Genomic DNA, 23,841 nt, shown 5'->3' with positions numbered 1-23,841 from the left:
AATGAATAAATGGTAGATCCTATGTGAATTAAGTAGAAATGAATATTAAACAAATTAAAACAAAATAAATGTATGTTTGCTCTCTAAAAGAACTTTCTAAATAAATGACTAAATAATTGCAAAATTGCTTATTGCAGATTATATTATCAGCATAACAGTTTGAGTCAAAAGTAAAACTTGAGAACATGATCTTAATATTATTTACATTAAACTGCAAAAATTATTTTCTTCCTCAGTGTTTTACAGTAAAATGAAATATTATTAAATCAATGAGAACAGAATGACTGAAGATATTCATTCTAATTTTGTACCAAAATTGAGTGAGATTTTTGCTTAAAATTAGAAAACATATCTTTAACAGAAATATGTTTAATAGTCATTAATAGGAATTGTTAATTTAAGTGCAAGTCTCAGTGTTTCATTGTACATTGCTGTGCATTTCAGTCTTCTAATTGATTGCACAGCACTGCTGTACTTAATAGATGAAAGCTAAATGTCTGACATCTCAGATTTATTTGGTCAGTCGTGGCCTAATGGTTAGAAATTCGGTCTTGTAACCCGAAAGTTGTGGGTTCGAGTCTCAGGTCCAGCAGGGATTGTAGGTGGGGGGAGTGAATGTCCAGCGCTCTCTTCCACCTTCAATACCCCGACAGAGGTGAGACCCTTGAGCAAGACACCGAACCCCCAACTGCTCCCCGGGCGCCGCAGCAATGGCTGCCCACTGCTCCGTGTGTGTGTGTGTGTGTGTGTGTGTGTGTGTACTTCTCAATGCTGCGTGTGCACTTGGATGGGTTAAATCAGACCACAAATTCCAAGTATGGGACACCATACTTGGCCACACGTCATTTCCTTCCTTTTCTTTTCTTTTCCTTCCTTTTCTTTTCTTTTCCTTCCTTTCCTTTGTAAACAAATGCCAAACTGACATAAATCATGTGTAACCCTTTAATATTCCATCATTTTATTATTTACTAACATTTCCGTGTTTACTATTTGCTAAATATAATGCAAAACATATGACTGTGTGATTAAAACACACACACACAGAGACTAGATTTCAAAGTCATTATTTCTGTATTATCTTGTTCCAAAATATCTAAATACTAAACTAATTAGAGGCGATCTAGACTAGACTATTGTTTATAGTTTTTTTTTGTTGTTGTTGTTTTTTTTAGAGTAGAGTCTATGTTTGTTTTCACTAAAATTATGAGAAAGTAACATTTGAAATGCATTTGTCCTGTACTTTTATACAGGATGATCTTATTCTCATTTGTAAGTTTTTTTTTATTGTTTGTTTTTTTACAGTATGTAAAGCATTAAATGATTAACAGTGCCAATGCATTAATTAAAATGTGATGGTGTTAAACATCTATGAGTTATTATAAATGCCTGTACCTTAAAGATTCATAAAAGGTTGGAGAAGTTATCACATGTATTAGAGTTTAGCGTTTCATTGGAGGAAACACCTCACATGCCGTCTCTTGTGTCTTTTCTTGTGTTTTCTGCCGCTGGAAGATCTTCCCGTCAGGTTGGACGCTCCATATGCTGGATCTGATTCTCATGTCCTGATCCGAGAGGATCTGCTTCATCTAGAGTCCAGATTACATCAGTTATTAGTGAACGAGATCAATCTACTGCTGTTTAGAACTCACTGAACTAAAACTATTAAAGGAAAAAACATTTTTGTTAATTAAAATTAAATAAACACTGTAAATCTTACTCAGAACTTTTTTTTTCAGTACAACTAAAATGTAAACATTTTTAGATCAGAATACTGTATGTATTGAAATGACAGAAGATAGGTTCAGTTCAAAGGAAGGCTAGTTGATTTTTCTGATCTTATTGGCAATTTTGTCCCACTTTTTTTCCCAAAAATTCACATATTTTCATGCAAGTCATTTTGCTTATCGGGTAAATGGATCTTGATTTATGGATTGTTAGAAACATGCAAACATGCAAGTGACAAACACACAACAAAATTAACTAATATTAAAATAGAAGCTGAAAAAAAAGAAAATAAAAACCAATTCAGAATAGCATAAAATTACTATTCTCCATATTAAACTATGATAGCATATTAATGATATAAAAATAACATGCAGAATCATCTCACCTTCTTCTCTATGGCCTCCATCACTGCGGATTCGTCCAGATGTCCGTCTGATTTGACTGAGAATCTCACACGCTGTATTTTCCTGTTTTCACGGCAGTAGAAAGGCAGTGGATTCGAGCAGGTGTCTGCAGCCATCAGTCCTTCAATATTGGCTCTCGCACACTCGTTTACGTTCATGTTATCAGGCTGCCCAGACTCCCATTCGACAGAGGACCACGATACAATGGTGTTATCGTGCCATGGGATCCTGTACAGCCCGATCCAGGCATCGTTGCGGCTCTTTGAAGAAAGCACCCCTGCGAGGAACTCGTTCTCTGTGTCGTCTGTAATGGCAGCCAGGTCTACGTAGTGTGTTCTGCAGTGAATTTGAGCATCATACCAGTTCATGCTCGTTTGAATGTACTTAAACTTGTCCTGAAGTGTGTTTTGATTGTCTGCAAGGAGTAGATTGGACAGAGAAACATTCTTGAAAATGTGAAGTGCCATACAAAATTAAGTATGTGTATAAGTTTGTTAATATAAAATATGGACATATTCATCCTAAAAAAAAATGGCTTGGAAAGGAATTTTTTTCTTAGTTTGTGTTTTTTGGTATCATCGACATACTGTAAGTTTTTGTTAATGTTTAAATTTTATATATATATATATATATATATATATATATATATATATTCTGTTTCCACTGTAATTTTAGGTAAAGTTTTAGTGATTTTGTACTGTTGCTATTAAATGCTTATATACTTTTTAATCATTTTTGTTTATTCTAGTCTTAGTTATTTTAAACATGAATCTAAATGAAAATGACAATGTTTTATTTTAATTTTTTTCTTAACATATTTTAGGTAATAAAAATTATTCTTGATTTTTTTTTTTTTTTTTTTTATGGTTTTATTTAAGTATAATAGCCCTGTTGGAATGGTCTGATGTAATTCATCTCAAGCATCTTTTTCTTCTGTGCTTCTTTCTTATACTCAAATTCAAATTCAAATTCAAATTTTATCTGTCACATACATATACATACATAGTACGACATGTAGTGAAATGTATTGTACGACTGTCCAACAAAATTAAGAAAAAAACCTCAAGTTTACAAAAATACAAATAGAAAAAGTACAGTAAACATATATATAGAAATAAACTAGCAATAAAATAAAATAACAAATAGATATGAGAATAAAAATAGATATGAAGAATAAAATAGAATATGATTCTATATAGATTCTGTAAAAGTAAAGTGTATGTCAGTGATAAAGTGTCTGTGTGCTGTGCAGTGCAGTAAAGTGTGTAAGTGAGTAAAAGGAATACTAAAGACAAATGGTATGTAAATCCCACTCATTTATCCTTACGTGACCTTCTACAAATTAGTGCAGATGTAATGAAATGTGCAAAGTGGAAGTGTGGGGTGATGTGCTTAGAGTGGAGAGAGGTTAAGACTCTGAATGGCCTGCGGGAAGAAGCTCCTCCTCATTCTCTCTGTGTTCGCCTTCATGGAGCGGAAGCGCCTCCCTGAACGCAGCAGAGAAAAGAGTCCATTGTTGGGATGGCTGAGGTCCTTCACTATCTTCCTGGCCCTGGTCAGGCACCGCTTGCTGTAGATCTCCTGCAGGTTAGGGAGCTCGGTGTGAATGGTAAGTTCCGCTGAACGCACCACCCTCTGGAGGGCTCGTCTGTCCTGCATAGTGCAGTTCCCGAACCAGGAAGTGATGCTGCCCGTCAGGACGCTCTCGATGGTGCAGGTGTAAAAAGTCTTAAGCACCCGAGAGGGAAGTCTAAAGTCCTTTAAGCGTCTCAGATGGTACAGACGCTGCCTGGCCTTCTTCACCAGGGTGCTGGTATGACAGGACCAAGTCAAGTCCTGCGTGATGTGAACACCCAGGTATCTGAAGCTGTCCACTCTCTCCACTGGAGTCCCGCTGATCGTGATCGGCTGGTATGACCGCTCCTGCTTCGTACTGAAGTCCACTATCAGCTCCTTAGTTTTGCTGATGTTCAGGTGTAGACTATTCACCTGGCACCAACTCTCCAGGTTCTTAATCTCCTGTATGTAGGCCGTCTCGTCGTTGTCTGAGATCAGGCCCAACACAGCAGTGTCATCAGCAAACTTGATGATGGTGGTGGAGTTGGAAGTGGCCACACAGTCATAGGTGTACAGTGAGTACAGCAGGGGGCTCAGAACACAAACTTGAGGGGCTCCAGTGCTTAGGGTGATGGAGGATGAGGTGTGTTTACCCATCCGTACGGCTTGCTGTCTGTCCTTCAGGAAGCTGGAGATCCATTGGCACAAGTATGTGCTGAGAACAAGGACCTCCAACTTGGAGGTGAGTGTGGAGGGAATTATGGTGTTAAACGCTGAACTGTAGTCCACAAACAGCATTTTTACATAATTCCCTTTTCTGCAGTCCAGGTGACTTGTTGTGGTGTGGAGGAGGTGTGAGATGGCATCCTCCGTGGAGCGGTTATGCCTGTATGCAAACTGTAGTGGATCCAGTGTGTCTGGTAGTGATGCAATGATGAAGTCTCTGACCAGTCTCTCAAAGCACTTCATCACCACTGATGTGAGGGCTACAGGGCGATAGTCGTTTAGGCAGGTGGGCTGGGGTTTCTTGGGGACAGGAACAATGGTGGACTGCTTAAAGCATGAGGGGACTATGGACTGTTCCAGGGAGAGGTTGAAGATCTCGGTGAACACCGGTGCTAGCTGGTCAGCGCAGGCCTTCAGAACCCGACCTGTGATGCCATCTGGTCCTGCTGCCTTCCTGATGTTCACTCTCTCCTGAATGCCCTCCTCACGTCATGCTCCGTGATGGTGAACACGTTGTCCTCACCGGCTTCCTCAGCAGGCATGCAGTTAGCACTGCTAGCGCCGCTAGCGTGATTAGCTGCAGCCTCGAAGCCAGCATAAAAAGTGTTCAGCTCGTCAGCCAGAGAAGCGTCCGCATTCCCCGATCTGGAGGGTGGTGTTTTATAGTCCGTGATGGTTCTAAGTCCCTGCCACAGGCTCCTAGAGTCGCCATGTTGGAATTGTGACTCTAGTTTCCTCCCGTAGCGCTGCTTCGCCTCCTTCACCGATCTGCGCACGCTGTAAGATGCAGCCTTGTAATCATCCATGTTCCCGGTGATGAGCCCTGTGTTGTAGGCAGCGGAGCGGGATCTCAGGGCGTCGCGGATGGTTTTATCCACCCACGGCTTCTGGTTGGGAAACGTCCTGATGATGGTTTTCTGCACCGTATCATCCATTAGTTTCTCTATAAATCCCACAACCGCTTCAGTTAACAAGCTGACGTCACCAGAGCTGCGCCGGAACATGTCCCAGTCTGCGTCATCTAGCGCGTCCTGCAGAGCGGCCACCGATTGGTCCATCCTGCGTTGGACCTCCCTCTGCACCGGGGCTTCCTGTTTCAGCCTCTGTTTGTAAACAGGCATGAGGAAGATGGCGGCATGGTCCGATTTCCCAAACGGTGGTTGTGACTGTGCCTTGTAGCTGTTCTTGTATGGGGTGTAACAGTGATCTAATGTCCTTTCGCCCCTGGTGGGGCAGCCGATGTGCTGATGGAAGTTCGGCAGTGCACGCTTGAGGTTGGCACTGTTGAAATCTCCCAAAACAATGAATGCGGCGTCCCGGTGCTGTGTCTGGTGAACGTGTAGTGTTTCATGTAAATCCCATATCGCAGTGTCCGTGTCCGCTTGAGGTGGAATATAAACGGCACTGACGATGACCGAGCTAAATTCCCGAGGGAGATAAAAATTACTAATCAAGCTTGTATTTTAACTATGATATTATGCTTGTGTAGTCCGTGGAACACTTCAATTCAGTTTTCAGACTGTACGGTGCAAATGCAAAAGTAAAAAAAAAATATATATATATATGTATGTATTAGTTTTTTGTTTGTTTTTGTTTTTTTCCCCAGTTACTTCGTCAATGGATAATTGCCATTTGCTCTCCTTTTTCAGTTTTGCTTTTATTAAAATATATATATATATATATATATATATATATATATAAGATGCTCCTTGCTACGTTTCTGGACTTGGGAACATTTCAGTTGTGTTGCTGTCTATGCAGGGTCAGACAGCTCTCAGATTCCATCAAAAATATCTTAATATGTGTTCCGAAGATGAACGAAGGTCTTACAGGTTTAAAATGACACGAGGGTGAGTAATTTAGAACAGAATTTTCATTTTTGGCTGAACTAACCCTTTAATGCTCCTGTGTGTATTTTTGTAAGCACTCTGTGATGAGTGAATAAGGATTCTCTATAGTAGGGCTGGGTGATATAGCTAATTAAATTATCATGATATAATTTTTCATTTAATTCTGTATCGATAATTATTGTAAAATTTTATAATTTTTTTAAAACAAAGAACAGTAGAAAAACAGGTTTAAATTTAACCACTGTATTTTTAATTTAATCAGTTGAATTAGACAGACAACAGATAATTTGTTTTAACAGTCAAGCACAAAATTAAATGTAAACAAATATCTCCTTTCTCATATTTTATATGCTGATTACCTATTAAGGATACTTTTGGCTTGTTTCCTGAGGCCAGAGGAGAACACAATGAGCAAAATATTGCAGTGCATTAAATTGTTTATTCAATGCAATGAAATAACGACTATATGTATAAAAAAAAAAGTGCAAAACGTCTAAACTAATATAAATCAAATATACTTTCATTTATATTGCATAAATAAATAAAGCAGCATCCTTTATTTAAACAGATTTACAGCTCCGAGTGAGTTAATATTTGATAGTTATGCAGGTCTATATGGCTACAATGATTGAGTGTTAATAACTGAATCTAAAGTCACCCCGTACACAGATTAGAACATGCACACACAATGAGGGTGTGGATACATAACTAAATTTTTAATATCCGATTTACATTTACATTTAGTCATTTTGCAGACGCTTTTATCCAAAGCAACTTACAATTGGGGAATACATAAAGCGATTCATATTGAAGCGGCAATCAGACAGACTAAATGCTCGTAATAACAAGTCATAGGCATTGTTCAAATAAGTACAAGCTAACAAGGGAAGCAATAAATAAAGAGAAAGATTTTTTTTTTTTATTAATAAACAGTTTACAAATGTTAGTTAAACGTTAGTTAATGTTGAACTATAGTGTACAATAAGGTTCACAAATTCACTTAGTAAATACTTTGTTAATGGTAAGTCATGTTAAGAAACCGTTTACAAATGTTAGTTAATGTTGGTGTCACAGATCGGTCAGGCTCAATCACCCAATCACAACGATCACTTTCACCGGAGTTCTAATTCAACACACCTGCACGTCATCAGCACCCTCATCAACCAGCCATCAAAAGCACGCACCTCGCTTCATTCCATGTCCGATCTCGTCTTGACGTTGTGGACTCTCTCTCTGAAACTACCTTGCTTCATTGAGATACTTACCTGCTTCACTTACCTGTTGTCTCCTCTTCAGTGTTGTCTCCCTCTCCCAGCTCCATCATCTCCTCCAGTCTCCATAACTCCAGGATCCCGCTCCATATCATCTCCGAGGTGTGTGCTTCTATCCTTCTCCGATCCACGATCTCCTGCGAACCAAGAACCACAGTCATCGCGATACTAGCCAGAAAACCTTCCTATCATCTAGTTACTCACCTTCTCTCTGCACCTGCCTCTGTTGTTGACAATAAACTCACCTGTTTCACCATATTTTCCTTTGTCCGAGGGTCATTCCGTGACAGTTGGACTAGTGTTGTAACAGAGTTTTTGAGACGTGAGGCGTGCAGATCTATCTGCAAAGCTTTATTAAAAGACGTGGTCATAAACAAGCATTGGTTGATACACAGCAAACAGACATAGGAAAGACAAAGAGTATTCTTTAGACAAGCATGGGTCTTCAATCGGTGAACAGTATCCAACAGCAGGGCAAAGGGGTAAACCAAGATACACATGCTAGAATCAAAACAGGCAAGACTAAGACTATGAAAACTACGAAAGGCTCCGTAGGTAGCTATCAGCTAGGGTAGCGATGAGTGCATACAATACTCTGCGATGACAGAGAGAAAGTCCAATGCTTATAAAGTGTGTCTGTTGAGATCAGCTGTGTAATCAGTGCAATGTGTGATTGGTGACAGCTGTGATCAGTGCAATGGATTATGGGAAATGCAGTCCAGCGGTGACATGACTTTACAATAAGGTTCACGAATGCCCTTAGTAAATACTTTGTTAATGGTAAGTCATGTTAATAAACAGTCTACAAACATGAGAAACATTATCCATAGATGTTTAGATGGTTTCCAAGTTTACCAATAGCCCGAACCAGTGCCCAAATGAGTTAGTATTGTTTATCCATCGTGTGTGTTAGCTGCTACATAAGCTTATGTGTATATACTGTAAGTGTTGCGACACATCAGAGAGGTCTGGATCCATTTGCAGCTTTATTGAGAATAGTTAGGCAATGCAGGGTCAAACACCGGCAAGACAGAACAGCAGAGACAAAGCAGAAACAGAGTCGAGTACCAGGAGTGAGATCAGGGTAGGCGGCAAACAATCACAATCCAGTAGAAACAATCCGGATCAGGGCAGGCAGCAAAACAATCAGAGTAATGAGAGAACAGTCCAAGATCAAACCAAGAAAACAAACACGGGTAGAACGCTCAGAAATGATAGCCAGAGCAAATCAAGACTTTGCAAGGAGTCTGTGTGAGTGTGTGGATTATGTGTATGTGTGTAAATGAGGTGCAGGTGTGGGGGGCATGATCAGTCCCAGGTATGAGGAAAGATGGGAAATGGAGTCCGAGTGGCAACTGACTAGTATTCAGGTGACGGTTCCCTCTGGTGGTGCGGAGGAGGCGGTATGGGAGCCTCCTCTGTAACTGAGCCCTCCCCCTGCTAGCGGCTCCTGACGCGAGGAAGCAAGTGTCTCCCCCGCGGTCGAGGGGCCGGTTTCTCCGGATGCATCCTGTGAAAATCTTCAGTGAGTGTGGGGTCTGCGATATCTCCTGCGTTGACCCAGGAACCCTCCTCCGGTTCGAACCCCTCCCAGTCGACCAGATACTGGAGGGTACCGCCCCGGCGTCTGGAGTCTAGCAGCTCGTGCACTCTGTAGGCCTTCTCGTCGTCAACCACAAAAGCAAGGGGGTACTGCGGTTGGGCTCCCTCCTCCGACTTTCCTCTCGGACCACCAGCGGGTTTCAGGAGTGATACATGGAAAGTGGGAGAAATACGATAATTAAAGGGCAATTCCAAACTAAATGATACTGGAGTTATTTGTCTAGAAATTTTGAAGGGACCGACATACCTGGGACTGAGCTTTCTACATGGGAGTCGAAGACGTAGATCTTTTGTTGAAAGCATACCCAGTGGCATGGAGTGTACTCGGGACCAGGACGTCGATGTCTGTTGGCTTGGTGTACTTGTTTTCTTATGGCATGTTAGAGATGGATATGCGCTCGATTACCTCGCTACGTTGTTACCTGTGGTGGGTTTTGTCAGTGAATTTTGTGCATATTCTGCCCAGAATAAGTACCTGCTCCAAAGATTGTTGCTGGTGACAGTATGATCTGAGAAACCTTATCACCTCCTGATTCAGGCGTTCTGTCTGAATGTTAGACTGGGGATGGTAACCGGAAGTAAGGCTGATGTTAACGTTGAGATGTTTAAAGAAGGCGGACCATACCCTCGACGTGAATTGGGTCAGACACGATGTCGTCGGGTAAGCCATAAAAATGGAATACATGATTACAGAGCAGTTTAGCGGTTTCAAGGGAAGTGGGGAGTTTGGGCAGAGGGATGAGGCGGCAGGCTTTGGAGAAACAGTCAACTATCGTGAGTATGGTAGTGTTACCTTGAGAGTTGGGCACATCAGTGATGAAATCAATGGCAATATGGGACCAAGGTCGGCATGGTGTGGGAAGTGGGTTTAGCAGACCGGCCAGGAGCTGTCTAGGGGATTTAGTGGTGTTACATTTACATTTTACATTTATGCATTTAGCGAATGCTTTTATCCAAAGCAACTTACATTGCATTCAATTACAGTTTTTGCATTTTATCAGCTCTTGCTTTCCCTGGGAAACAAACCCATGACATTGGTGTTGCTAGCGCCATGCTCTACTATTTGAGCTACAGGAAAGCCTGCATGTGATGCATGTGATGCAATTCTGGACAAGTTTAGTTGTGTCAGTCAGTAATGTGGGCCACCAGAAATGGTTCCTGAGCAGATTTGCCATGGCAGTGATCCCGGGATGACCTAAACTGGGCGTTGTGTGTACTTGGTTACGTAATCGTGGTCGGAGGGGTTCAGGGACATACGTGAGGTTAGCTAGACATTCTGAAGGTGGCGGATCTTGGAGATTTAGATGTTCAATCTCGGTCATGATGTCCCATTGTACCGGTGCCACAAGAATCTTTTCGGGGATTATGTTGTCGTTGCTAATGGCTTGGACTACTTTCTCAGTTTGGCGAGAGAGAGCGTCAGCTTTGGTATTCTTCATGCCTGGCCGGTATGTGACACTGAATCGAAATCTTGTGAAGAATAATGCCCACCTGGCTTGTCAAGGGTTTAGACATTTAGCTGAATGCAGATACTCCAGATTTTTGTGATCCGTGAGAACAACGAAGGGGTGAGCAGCTCCCTCCAGTCAATGTCGCCACTCTTCAAGTGCCAGTTTCATTGCCAGAAGTTCACGGTTGCCTACGTCATAGTTCTGTTCTGTGGCTGTGAGTTTGCGGGAGAAAAAGGCACATGGGTACATCTCAGCTGGAGAACCGTGACGTTGGGACAGTATAGCGCCTAACCCTGAGTTAGAGGCATCGACCTCAACAATGAATTCACGTTCTGGATCAGGATGTCTTAAGTCTTAAGTTCATTGAATGCTTGGCGTGACTCTGGAGACCAAATCAATCGAGCGGAGTGATGTTTAGTCATGGCTGTTAATGGTACAGCGATCTTGCTGAAATCTCTGATGAATCGCCTGTAGAAGTTTGCGAAACCTAGGAAACGTTGTAATTCTTTTGACTGTCTGGGGCTGTGGCCAATCTTGAACTACCTTGACCTTCTTCTCGTCCATTGCTACCCCCTCCTCTCCTGGCTGATAATGTACCCGAGGAATGAGATGCTGCTTTGATGGAATTCACACTTTTCAGCTTTGGCTTAGAGTTGGTATTGCATGAGACGTTTCAGCACTGAACTGACGTGGTGAATGTGTTCCTCCGAAGTGTTGGAATATATCAGTATGTCATCAATATATACAATTACCCATCTGTCAAGCATGTCACGGAAGATGTCATTCATGAAAGACTGAAAGACCGATGGACTGTTGGCAAGGCTGAAGGGCATAACCAGGTATTCATAGTGCCCACTAGTGGTGGAAATCAAGACTTTGCAAGGAGTCTATGGCCGTTTCTCAATACCAAGTTCGCAGAGTCTGGACTTCCGTCCTTTCGAGTTTGGACTTGCCAAGTTCGACTCAGAAGAACGAACTCTCGAGGACGGGAGGACGAACTGAATTCTGGGTTATGGCCCGTATCAAGTCCGCACAAGTCACCTCTCGATGCATCCTCGGTAAAAGGGGCGGATCAAGAACACATCCGGGGATTTGAACTGGACTTGGCTAGATGTGAACTTTGAATTGGAACAGTACTTGGGCAGCGACTGATGACGTTTCACAAGTCCACAAGAACACAAGTACAGACAAGTACGCATATTGAGAAACGGCCTATGTGAGTGTGCGGATTAAGTGTGTGTGTGTGTGTGTGTGTAAATGAGGTGCAGGTGTGGGGGGCGTGATCAGTCCCAGGTATGAGGGAAGATGGGAAATGGAGTCCAAATGGCAACTGAATAGTATTCAGGTGACGGTTCCCACTGGTGTTGCGGAGGAGGCGGTACGGGAGCCTCCTCTGTAACAGTAAGTAATATAATTAAATAAAGCTTATTAAATAAAGCTATTTACAGGCATAGTTCATTGTTAGTTCGTGTTAACTAAAGCATGAACTAATGCATTAGAATGATTAAGTTAACATGAGCAAAGATTAAGTAATGCTGAACAGATGTTGTTGTTCATTTTTAGTTCAAGTTATCTAATGCTTTAACCACAACATTAACTAATTAATCTGTTAATGTAAGGAGATGCATTGGTAAATGTATAAGTTAACATTAACAAAACATAAAGTAATCCTGAACAGTGGAGTTGTTCATTGTTAGTTCATGTTAACTAATGCATTAACTAACACATTAGTATATGAATAAGTTAACATGAACAAAGATTAAGTAATGTTGAACAGATGTGTTATTCATTGTTAGTGTTGCAGAGAGCATCCCTCTGGCTCCCTCTTCGGGCCATCAGAGGGAACTTTCTCCCGAGTATTAGATTTCACTACATTTCCCAACTCTCTCCCATACCTGTCGCTGATCACTTGCTGCCCCACCTGCAGCCCATTACCTGGGCTATTTAACCAGCTAGCTTTTGGTGCCTCAAAGTCTTGTTTTGCCCTGGTGAATATTTCCAAGCTGTTTTGATTGTTTTGACTACCCTGTGTTTGACCTAGTTTAGTTTAACGTCTCCTGAAAGATAGCCGCCTGCCTTTCTGACCTCCGCCTTGGCTTACGACCACTCTCTCTCGGATTGCCTGACTCTTTGCATGTTCATGACCACGTATGTACGCCGCCTGCCCCGATCTTGGAACTGTTTGACCATCCTGATTCTGTCTGTGCCCCTATACTGCTCGTGCTGTGTTCTGTATTGTGAGTGGATATTTTCCTGTTTAATAAACAAGCTGCAAATGGATCCCAGTGCTAGCAGTGCATACAGTTAGTTCATGTTAACTAATGCATTAACTAACATTAATTAATACAACCTTATTGTAAAGTGTTACCCAGATGATAGGCCTATGATTCTGGAGTTAGCACATAATATTTCTGTAATATGGCCAAATCAATTACAAAATCGTATACAAAAGAATGGTCATGCTCAGGTTTACACCAATAAGATTTGCCATGTTATAAACCAATGGAATTGGGGGTGGGCGGAGCGACACGTGTCGCCCCGCCTCAAGCATCCAGGCTGCACTCTGGGGTACTTGAAATTTTCTGGATTTCTGTTTTTTTCATTGCTATACGCTAGGGGGCACTATTATGCATCTCCTGTATGGGTCTAGAATCACTCGATCAAAAGCAAGGCCAGGAAGATGCTGAATAGTGCAATCTCATATGTAAGCATATGCATATGGAAAATAATGCAATCATCAACAATAGACAGCATATAAATAAAAACTGCCTAATCTTAATGAGTGAAATGTCGGTAACTTTTTATTCAAACAGGGAAATAGTTAAATGCACCAATCACACAGATTGCATATAAAAACATATGAAAAAAAAAAAATTGGGGAACAAATTTAAAAAATGTTTTACTTTTAACTGTACATGGTTTTCTATACACCTCTTATGTGAGACACGAGTGCAACAGTCATAGTTGTCCATCTCGAAAATGTGCTGAATACTGTATGCCTTCTGTGTGAATGGTTTGGTTTCGGTTATAGATTAACCAAGATCTTCTCTGCATTGAGCTTCTATATTTCGCTAACATTTTGAATGAAAAATGCAGTGCAGTGGTGCATCTCATCGGTTCAACTGGATAGACTAACAAAAATTGTTTGATCATTGATTTGTATGATTATATCACTAAATTGGGAGTTAGGATATGTGGATGTATTTATTTCTGGGAGATTTTGGATGGATTCTTGTAATGCGACCTACTCTTCTACAGCTGGGTGGATGATAGGAAACTATCGCTGAGGAAACCATCTTCAAGTAATTGTTTCCCTCTTCTCCTTACAAGATAAACCAACACAAGTCAATACCATCTATGCCTGACTTTCTCCTTTCTAATGTGCATTCTTTATGCCACATATGTGATGAGTTGCACAGTGTATCGGTGAATAATAATGCAGCAGTTGTCGCCTTGTCAGAGACCTGGCTAAATGCTGGTGTCCCAGATTCAATTGTAACTTTTCCTGGATATAGAATTGGATATAGAACAACTACACCCCTCATCTCCTGTCCCAGCTCGCAATGACCACCACAGCAATTATTACAAGTTGACAAGTTTATTATTTCATAGATCTAGAAGCACATATGGGTCAATATCAATGTAGGGTGCCTTTTGTTGTCCTGTACATAACTCATTTGCCATGATAACTTAACATAAAAATGACTATGAAAGGGTGTATTATTAGGCTAAGTTGTTATATTCATGAAAAAAACATTACTTGGCTCTTTAGATACATTTTCTAGATTTTTTTTTAGTTTTGTGTAAGAGGATGTTATTTTGCAAAGCTGCTCTCATTGTGTGTGTGTAACCATGTGTAACAGACGTAGGCAAGTAAGTGCTGGTGCGTGTTAACCTCACTCCCCTAATCTCAAAAAGAGGCTCTCTGGCGACTGACGCTAGAGGCCGTGGCCTTTAGCCTCCTTGTTAGAGCGCCCGCCTCCCGCGCCGGAGACCGCGGCTCGAATCCCGCTCGGAGCGGGTGGAGTGGAACCGGTTACACATGCACGATAAGGTTCAGGGCTGAGGCAACCTTGAAGTGAGATAAGTGTTTCTCTGCGTGTGTGTTAGTATCTGTCTGTACAGGGAGAAGCTCAGACAGTCCCAGGACATACGTTCAGCTGCCGATGTCCAGCGTATCAGATATTAATCTTTGGAAAGACGTATTGCGTGGGACCTCTGATCACTTGTCACTAAAATAGTCATCAGAAGATATGCTTCGAGCTTGCGTCCATATGTGGAAATTGTCTAAGTTTATCTTGGTTTTGGAACCAATCAGAATTTTGCTGACTTATGCAATGACGCAATTAGCAACCTCTCTCAGGGTATAACTGTGGTGATTTTTGTATTGTAAAGCAGGTCGGCCTACGAACTCCGTGCGAGTGTTAAAGCTGTCTTCAGCTGATGAAACTGCAAACTATTTTCTTCAGTAAATTTTTCTTTAATTAATCGCTCCTTGTCTTTGTTCATCATACCTGGTCCTTGGGTTTTAACTGTAATACCCCAACAAGTCATTTTGTCAGGTAAACATATCTTGATTTAAGGATGTATTTGTACTGTAAACAAGACAAAATACTAAGCAAATCAATTTGTACATATTTACAAATTTATTCTTATTATTGTGTAAAACGTATTTAAAAATACTTATTATGTAAAACATATTCTTATTATTCCAAGCATATTTTATCATATATAATCCTATTTATTATTTGATTATTTAAATCTCCTGCTTAAAAATAGGAAAATAGACAAGCTATAGTTTTATATAATTATACGAGATATATATGTTTATAATACAAATTTTTAAATAGTATTGCATACCTGCTGCTGCCATAATAAAGACCCATTTTGAATGTTTACGAGCTTTTCTTCTCTTTCTGCTCCCAGTTGCTTTGGTGGAGCAGTTATGAAGTACTGTTCTTTTAAATAGGCTATTTTACAGCATTTCAGAAATAAATATGTATGCAAATTACACTGAAGTACGTTACGGTATTCAGGAGTGCTCAAAAAGGGTTTAAACACTGAATTTGAATTATTTCTTCTTCTGTGGATTCGGACGGCAATTAAATTACCACACGACCTTGGTGTTTGTCAAAAAAACAGTAGGTAATTCGGCTGGGGAAAAACACAGACATCCTGGATTTGGACAGCATTAAAATCACCAACTACCCCCTGTAAATGGTGAAAATCACTTACATCCCCCTGAGAAACAATTACCATCTGAAAAGGGCTATAGTATGATTTATTTATTTTTTACTCAAATCAAAGAGATTTATGAGTATTGTATAATTTCTTACCAGTTTGGCAAAAGAAGGTGTCATGGTCAATACAGGGTCTGTCACCCCATCGTACATTTTTATTTACAGATCCACAAGCCAAGGCAGTTCGGGACATGTCTGGCTCCCAGGATTCCCACTTTGCATAGCTGATCGGCGTGTGTTGATACGACCAACGCCAAGTGACTCTGTAGAAGCCGATCCAGGCGTTGGATTGAAAGTTCACAGCGTTTGCTGCCTCCTTTAGTTTGGCTCTGTCTTCATTGCTCTGAACTGTCGCCAGATCCGTGTATGTCTCTCTGCAGTACGATTGTGCTACTACCCAGGTCTTCGGCTCTTCGATCAGGATGATTCGATACAGGTCACATGAAGCCTTTGACAGGATTCCTGCTGCAGTAAAATCAGTTGTGTTAAAGGGGTCATATGATGCGATTTCAAGTTGTACTTTCTCTTTGGAGTGTTACAAGCTGTTTGTGCATAGATAAGATCCCTGAAGTTACAAAGACTAAAGTCTCAAAACCAAAGAGATATTCTTTATCAAAGTTAAGACTCTGCCACGCCCCCCTAAAACAGCTCATTCAAACACACCCCCCACATGTCTACGTCACGATGTGGAAATATTTGCTTAATGCCACCCAAATGTTCACACGAGGAAAGAAGGTGTAGTTTCAGTAACTGCAGTAGTGTTGATGAAGCCATGTCCAGCAGCCATATCACCCTGCAGCCCATGACTGGTTGCCCACTGAAGCTAAGCAGGGTTGAGCTGGTCAGTACCTGGATGGGAGACCTCCTGGGAAAACTAGGTTGCTGTTGGAAGAGGTGTTAGTGAGGCCAGCAGGGGGTGCTCACCCTGCAGTCTGTGTGGGTCCTAACACCCCAGTATAGTGATGGGACACTATACTGTAAAAAGCACCGTCCTTCGGATGAGACGTTAAACCGAGGTCCTGACTCTCTGTGGTCATTAAAAATCCCAGGATGTCCTTTGAAAAAGAGTAGGGGTGTAACCCCGGCATCCTGGCCAAATTTCTCCATTGGCCTCTGACCATCATGGCCATCAACCACCACCAATGCTGCACATTGGTGGTGGTTGAGGAGATGCCCCCCCTTCTATGTAAAGCACTTTGAGTACCCAGAAAAGCGCTATATAAATGTAACTAATTATTAATTATTATTATGTCAAGGACAGTGTTGCCAACTTAGCGACTTTGTCGCTAGATTTAGTGACTTTTCAGACCCCCCAGTGACTTTTTTCCCAAAAAGCGACTAGCGGCAAATCTAGCGACTTCTTTGACAAACTTTTGTGAGTCTCTGTGATCACTGGTACTGTTGAAACGGCGCGAGGTCAGCGCGCACGCACCTCTTTCTCTGCATCTGCTCTGTTCAGTGAGCGTCTGAGAGGCAGTGTTAATTTTGGCAGGCATTTTTGATTTAGTCTTAGTCTTTATCTTGAGACGAAAATGCTTAATAGTCTTAGTCACATTTTAGTCATTTGAGTCTATCATAGTTTTAGTCTAGTTTTAGTCGACGAAAAGTCATTGCATTTTTGTCAACTTTTAGTCATTACTTTTAGTCAAACTGCAGTTACCAACATTTATTTTGGAAGCTATTTTATATGTAGTATTCAAACAAAAACAGTCATCAATTCTTATCTCTTTAGACCAAATCAATTAAGCTTAGTTATGAGAAATTTGAATCAAGGATTGAATTTGGAAAAACTGGAATAAATGTTCATTTTTTGGTAGAGATATAAATTAAACTCATTTTTCAGATACAGTAGGTTTACTTAACAAGTATACATTTATTTAACATCTTTTGTTGGTTAACATTTATGACAGATAATTAGGAATGCTGTACATTTAAGACGGAAGGTATGTATGTAATAGCCTACTGACACACATTCAGTTTTCACCCACCTGTTTAAGCTCACTTAAACCATAACGGACTGTATTTCCGTGAGATGCTCTACATGAGAGACATGTGGACTGCTGTGTGTGTATTTGAGCACTGAGAACTGATCGCGCGCTGTATGAGAACTGAAGAAGTGGAGCGCGCGCGAGAGAGAGCACTTCTGTCAGCGCGTTTCCGCCTATCGCACCTTCACTGACTTTAAGTTAATCCACAATGAATTGTGACTCCCGGGAAAAACGGGACGTCTGGTCACCCACTCCCTAACCCTTCAGGTGCTGAGGCCATTGTTTCAGATCGCTAGTTCGCGTTTTGGTAGCCTATCAGTCCACCGCGGCTGCCATACAAACGCACCTTATCCAATGACAGAGACGCACATTTTGAAAGACAAGACAGTTAATTTAGCCTATAGGATGTATTTTGAATGTCCGGTAGTCCTCAAATAACATTTTAGTCCCGTCTCGTCTTGTTAACGAAGACGCGCATAAATTTCGTCATAGTTTTTATCATCAGATATTAGTTTTAGCTCGTCAATGTCTGGTCTTAGTCACAGAAAAAAGGTGTCGTCGTCAACGAAATTAACACTGCTGAGAGGAGTTCAGTTAAAATAGATATTATGTTGCTTCTCTAATTTTGCATGCAAATATAGCCGAAATCACAGCACAGGAATTGTCTTTGTCTTGTCTTATCTTGTGTTTATTATTTGATTTCATCAGACGACGGCTCAATTATAAATTAGGATTTTTGTGCAGACTAACTTCTTGGAAGGGAGAGCTGGTTATGTATTCTTATATAAAGGAAAACAGTTTTATTGAGAATTCGGCTGCATTAAAATACATTATGAGCACAGAGAGACAAACAAATGTAAAAGGCAATATGACACGATAACGTCATGAATATGCTGAAGCGTATGACGTCATCTAGCGACGTTTAGTGACTTTTCAAACTGGCTTTAGCTACTTTCCATCGGAAGAAGTTGGCAACACTGGGAGACGCTGTGTGTTTCTAGACGAAAGCAAAAGCACTTTATTTGGCCTTCCGAAAGTAGATGCATTTAGGAATGATTAAGATTACTTACAACAGAACAGCACAACCCAGATGTTATCACAACGCATTTTATGGATGACCGTTTCGTGAACTTAGGAGAGCAGGTAATTCTGACTTTGCTATGACAATCTGGTGCTTCTGAGTTAGAGACTGTATGTATGTTTTGTTATCAGTTTAAGTATTTGCTATTGATTGTTCAAATGTGGAGTTTTGCCCATGTGTGTGTGCGAGGAGTGTGCGAGGAGTGTGCAAACATATGAGCTTCATCACTGTGTCTGTCACGAGACTCTGTTCCCCTCTCAGGCTTGAACTGATGGTAAAACTAAGGACATTATTTACTGTCCTTACATTCATTTTGAAAGCTAAAACTTGTGATTATGGAAAGGGGCGTTACATTTCCGACGAGTGCTTGCAATGTTCGGCCAATCACAATGCAATGTGTCAGTTGGCCAATCAGAGCAGACTGTGTTTGTCGGAAGGAGGGGCTTAGTAGAAAACGAAGCGTTTGAGAGAGGCGGGGCATAGAGACCTACAATAATGTACAGTATTTGAAAAAATAATGTGTTTTTGATCATTAAAGCATGTCAACATATTCTGTTACACCAAATACAGAAAATAACGATCTTAAAAAAAGCATCATATGACCCCTTTAAGTTGATCTAAACCTCTGATCTGACTAGCACCCACTAACACTCACCGAGAAAAACAACGAGTTGAATGTTGTTCTGGTTCATCTTATCTTCACAGGTTTGTTCACTGAAAGAAAGAAATCACAAGAATATGGCATGCTGGTTAGGTTTTTGATATCGAAAGTATAGTAGTTTTCTCCATAGTCAAGGGAATTTATTGGAAATGACCAGCAAGCAAACATGGTTACAAAATGTGTTAATGCAGAAAGAACCAGTGAATGCAAAACCCACCCTGAAACATAAACCCTTTAATCAACCAAAATAAGTTAAAATAGCAAGAAGAATGGCTAAAATGTCAAAATTATTGGAAATATATCCTGTGGTAGGAAAATGCAAAAGGAAGATGCAGCCACCCTTTTACATCAAGACACAACAAAGTTGTTTACACAAGGTGTTTGGAAAGGCCATACTTGACTGACTCATGGACATTTTTCTTTTTTATTTATACCTTTATTTTTACAGGCAAGTCATTAAGAACAAGTTCTTATTTACAATGGCGGCCTGACAAGTGGAATAACCTCTTCGGGAAAGGGAAAGAGTTTATTGAAGGATTAAGAAGCACCAAAATGTCAATACTGTAATCGAAACTTGGCTATAAAACATATTTTTGGCCTGTCCAATTTATGTTATGAGACAGATTTTTTCATCAGATTTTTATCAGAACAAAATTTAAACCAGGGGTTTTCAACCTTTTAGGACATGCGCCCCCCCAAGTTTGTCTAATTTCACTCGCGCCCCCCCAACATCACCACCCCCCCGCGCGAGCCCAAAGTGCGCGAACATCATTCACATATTGTTTGCTGCATTTCCAGTGCGTAGCATTAAGAAACATACACATATAACCAGCTTACCTGATTCAGTGTGATGGCTGAGCCCGTTTCTGAGATAACATGCCAATGGTTGGATTTCTGACATGACTAACCGTAAATTATTTTACACCATTCTCACTGTCGCCTAACAGCGGGAGTCTGATTGCCCCCTAGCGGATGGCTGAAGATTTGAAAGCTCGTATTCGTAAATCTTCAAGGCAATGTCTCTGAATTAATTGATGCTCCTGCCCCCCTTGACAGGTGCTGGTGCCCCACAGGTTGAAAACCCCTGATTTAAACTACTTACTTATGGACCCAGAAAAACCTTCACAATTGTTTATCCCAAGCACATTCAAAGAATGTTTTATAGAATTCTGCTTCATCTTGTCTTTTTTCTAAAACCATGTTTGCTTGACAAATTGTATATTACATCGTATTTATTATATTATGTTGCTGTATGTTTAATTTGTATCTGCTACGTAATTGTCACGCTTCACTGGAGCAAGGAGCGAGGAGACACGGAGGTTCCAATCACAATGTTTTATTGAGATCCAAAACACGGAACGAGGAGCTTGGGAAATTGACGAACAATACAGGACATGGGAGACAGGGAGACACAGGGCTTAAGAACACTGGGAAATTAACCAGGAAGAACAGAAACAGGTGCAGGGCAATTAAACACGGGGCTCGGGACTAATTAACTAATGATCAGGGAACGAGGACAGGAACAGGAAGGCCAAATATGGACACGAGAGGCAGGGAAACACGAGACACAGACTGACAGACTCTTATTTAGCACAGTGGCTAGATTAACAAATAAACAGACACCGCCCGATCTAAATATTCCCTCACAGTTTAATAGTCATGACTTTATGAATTTCTTTACTGATAAAATAGATAACATCAGAAATATAATAATGTAAATGTAGAAGTGTGTCTAGTATTTGTGTAGATTCTAATGTAGATTCTACTGCGTCTAGTATTCCAGCTTCATTCATCGCACCCAAAGAAAAACTGCAGTGCTTTACAACTATAGGACAGGAAGAGCTAAATAAACTTATCAGTGCATTTAAACCAACAACGTGTTTATTAGATCCTGTACCTACTAAACTACTGAAAGAGTTGTTACCTGTAGCAGAAGAACCGCTTCTCAATATTATTAACTCATCGATATCTTTAGGTCACGTCCCAAAACCATTCAAGGTGGCGGTTATTAAGCCTCTTATTAAGAAACCACAACTAGATTCTAATGAACTGGCAAATTACAGACCCATTTCAAATCTTCCGTTTATGTCTAAAATTTTAGAAAAAGTTGTGTCTGCTCAATTGTGCTCCTTCTTGCAAAAAAGTATCTCTATGAAGAATTTCAGTCAGGTTTCAGGCCCAATCATAGTACAGAAACTGCACTTGTTAAAATTACAAATGACTTGCTTCTTGCTTCAGACCAAGGCTGCATCTCATTGCTAGTATTACTTGATCTTAGTGCTGCGTTTGACACTATAGACCATGATATACTCATAGATCGAATACAAAACTATACTGGTATTCAAAGGCAGGCTTTAAGATGGTTTAGATCCTACCTGTCCGATAGCTACCACTTTGTTCATTTAAAAGGAGAGTCATCTCAATTATCACCAGTAAAGTATGGAGTACCACAAGGATCTGTCCTAGGTGCTCTGCTATTTTCAATATACATGTTGCCCCTTGGTAATATTATTAGAAAATACAGGATAAGTTTTCATTGCTATGCTGATGATACTCAATTATATATCTCAACAAGACCAGAGGAAACTTCTCAACTATCTAAGCTAATAGATTGTGCAAAAAGTGTAAAAGATTGGATGACCAATAATTTCCTCCTATTAAATCCAGATAAGACAGAGATATTACTTATTGGACCAAAAAATAGTACACAGAATCTCTTGGATTACAATTTGCAACTAGATGGATGTACTGTTACGTAAAGTCAAAAATCTGGGTGTTATATTAGACAGCAACTTGTCCTTTGAAAATCATATTTCCCATGTTACAAAAACAGCATTCTTCCATCTTAGAAACATTGCCAAGCTTCGAAGCATGCTACCTGTTTCTGATGCAGAAAAGCTAGTTCATGCATTCATGACCTCTAGACCGGACTATTGTAATGCACTGCTAGCTGGTTGTCCTGCATCTTCAATAAACAAGCTACAGATAGTCCAAAATGCAGCGGCTAGAGTTCTTACAAGATCAAGAAAATATGATCATATTACTCCAATTTTACAGTCTCTGCACTGGCTACCTATTCAGTTCCGTATCATTTACTAAATATTATTACTTGCCTATAAGGCCCTAAATGGTTTAGCTCCTGCGTACCTAACTCATCTTCTACCACGCTATAATCCAACCCGCTCCCTAAGGTCGCAAAACTCTGGACTTTTGGTAGTACCTAGGACAGCAAAGTCCACTAAAGGAGGTAGAGCTTTTTCACATTTGGCTCCCAAACTCTGGAATAGCCTTCCGGATAACGTTCGGGGTTCAGACACACTCTCTCTGTTTAAATCTAGATTAAAGACACATCTCTTTAGCCAAGCATACACATAATGCATCTTATAATCTTGTACTGCAGTTATATCTGATCAAATGTGCATTATTATTATTCTTTAGCTTGGGTTGAACAAATCATTTTTGCTTAGATGGAACAGCAGCTACGCTAATTATGTCTCTATTTGTTTCTCTGTTGATTAACATCCCGTGGTAACTAGGAATGACAGAAGCTTCAGTCTGGATCCAACCCTTAAATGATCTGAGATGACCGAACACCTGAGAAAAGATGATGCTAACCCCTCAGAGGACCTCAGAGGATGCCAACGCTCAGACAACATACAGAATTACCAAATTTAGCAATAAGTTAAATATATTAAGGTTCTGCAATATATAAATATATTGTGGAAACTTAATTTCCTGTAGAGCTGCTTTGCAACGATTTGTATCGTAAAAAACGCTGTACAAATAAACTTGAATTGAATTGAATTGAATTGACAGTAATAGCCGATGAAGCTGAAGTGGCAGTAAAATGAAATACAACCAACATCCATAGTCAGGGTTTTCAGACACTTTCAGGCATTGTTCATACATTACATATGCTTTGGGACATGTTCCCAAAGGTTGTTTAATAGGACAAAATTATCTAGTTTTCCCAATGAAAGTATTTTTAATGGTTAAGTATACTGTAAATAATGATTGCAACATGTTTTTAGTTTTTTTTGTTGTTGTTTTTTTTTTTTACTCAACTGTAAATCATGAAATGAACTAATTTCATTTCAGATATGAGACTTATTTTATTTATATTTTTTTAAACATAAAAATGTTAGTATAACAAGGTTTTAAAAGTTGAAGAAGGTGATTTCTTTGTAATAGCCATAGAAATTACACACACATACTCCAATTTACTCCAAAAAAACTCAAATTTACCTGCTCTGGAGTGACTGAAGCTTGATCTTCTCACCAGTAT

General features: G+C 40.3%; 1 protein-coding gene across 1 annotated transcript; it reads right to left on the bottom strand.

Moving 5' to 3' along the window:
• Positions 1 to 1,170: 1,170 nt before the first annotated feature.
• On the bottom strand, positions 1,171 to 23,841 carry LOC306882850 (putative C-type lectin domain family 20 member A). Its single transcript, XM_079437808.1, has 5 exons — positions 23,802 to 23,841; positions 19,551 to 19,609; positions 15,923 to 16,291; positions 2,111 to 2,544; positions 1,171 to 1,586 (listed from the first exon to the last, which is right to left on the bottom strand). Exons 2-5 carry the CDS (start codon positions 19,585 to 19,587, stop codon positions 1,440 to 1,442), a joined length of 987 nt encoding a protein of 328 aa, XP_079293934.1. The 5' UTR covers positions 19,588 to 19,609; positions 23,802 to 23,841; the 3' UTR covers positions 1,171 to 1,439.

The sequence above is a fragment of the Barbus barbus genome (genome assembly GCF_936440315.1).
Source record: "Barbus barbus genome assembly, chromosome: 2".
Lineage (NCBI taxonomy): Eukaryota > Metazoa > Chordata > Actinopteri > Cypriniformes > Cyprinidae > Barbus > Barbus barbus.
Note: the sequence above shows the minus strand (reverse complement) of the source record. Positions and strands in the feature narration are given on the sequence as shown.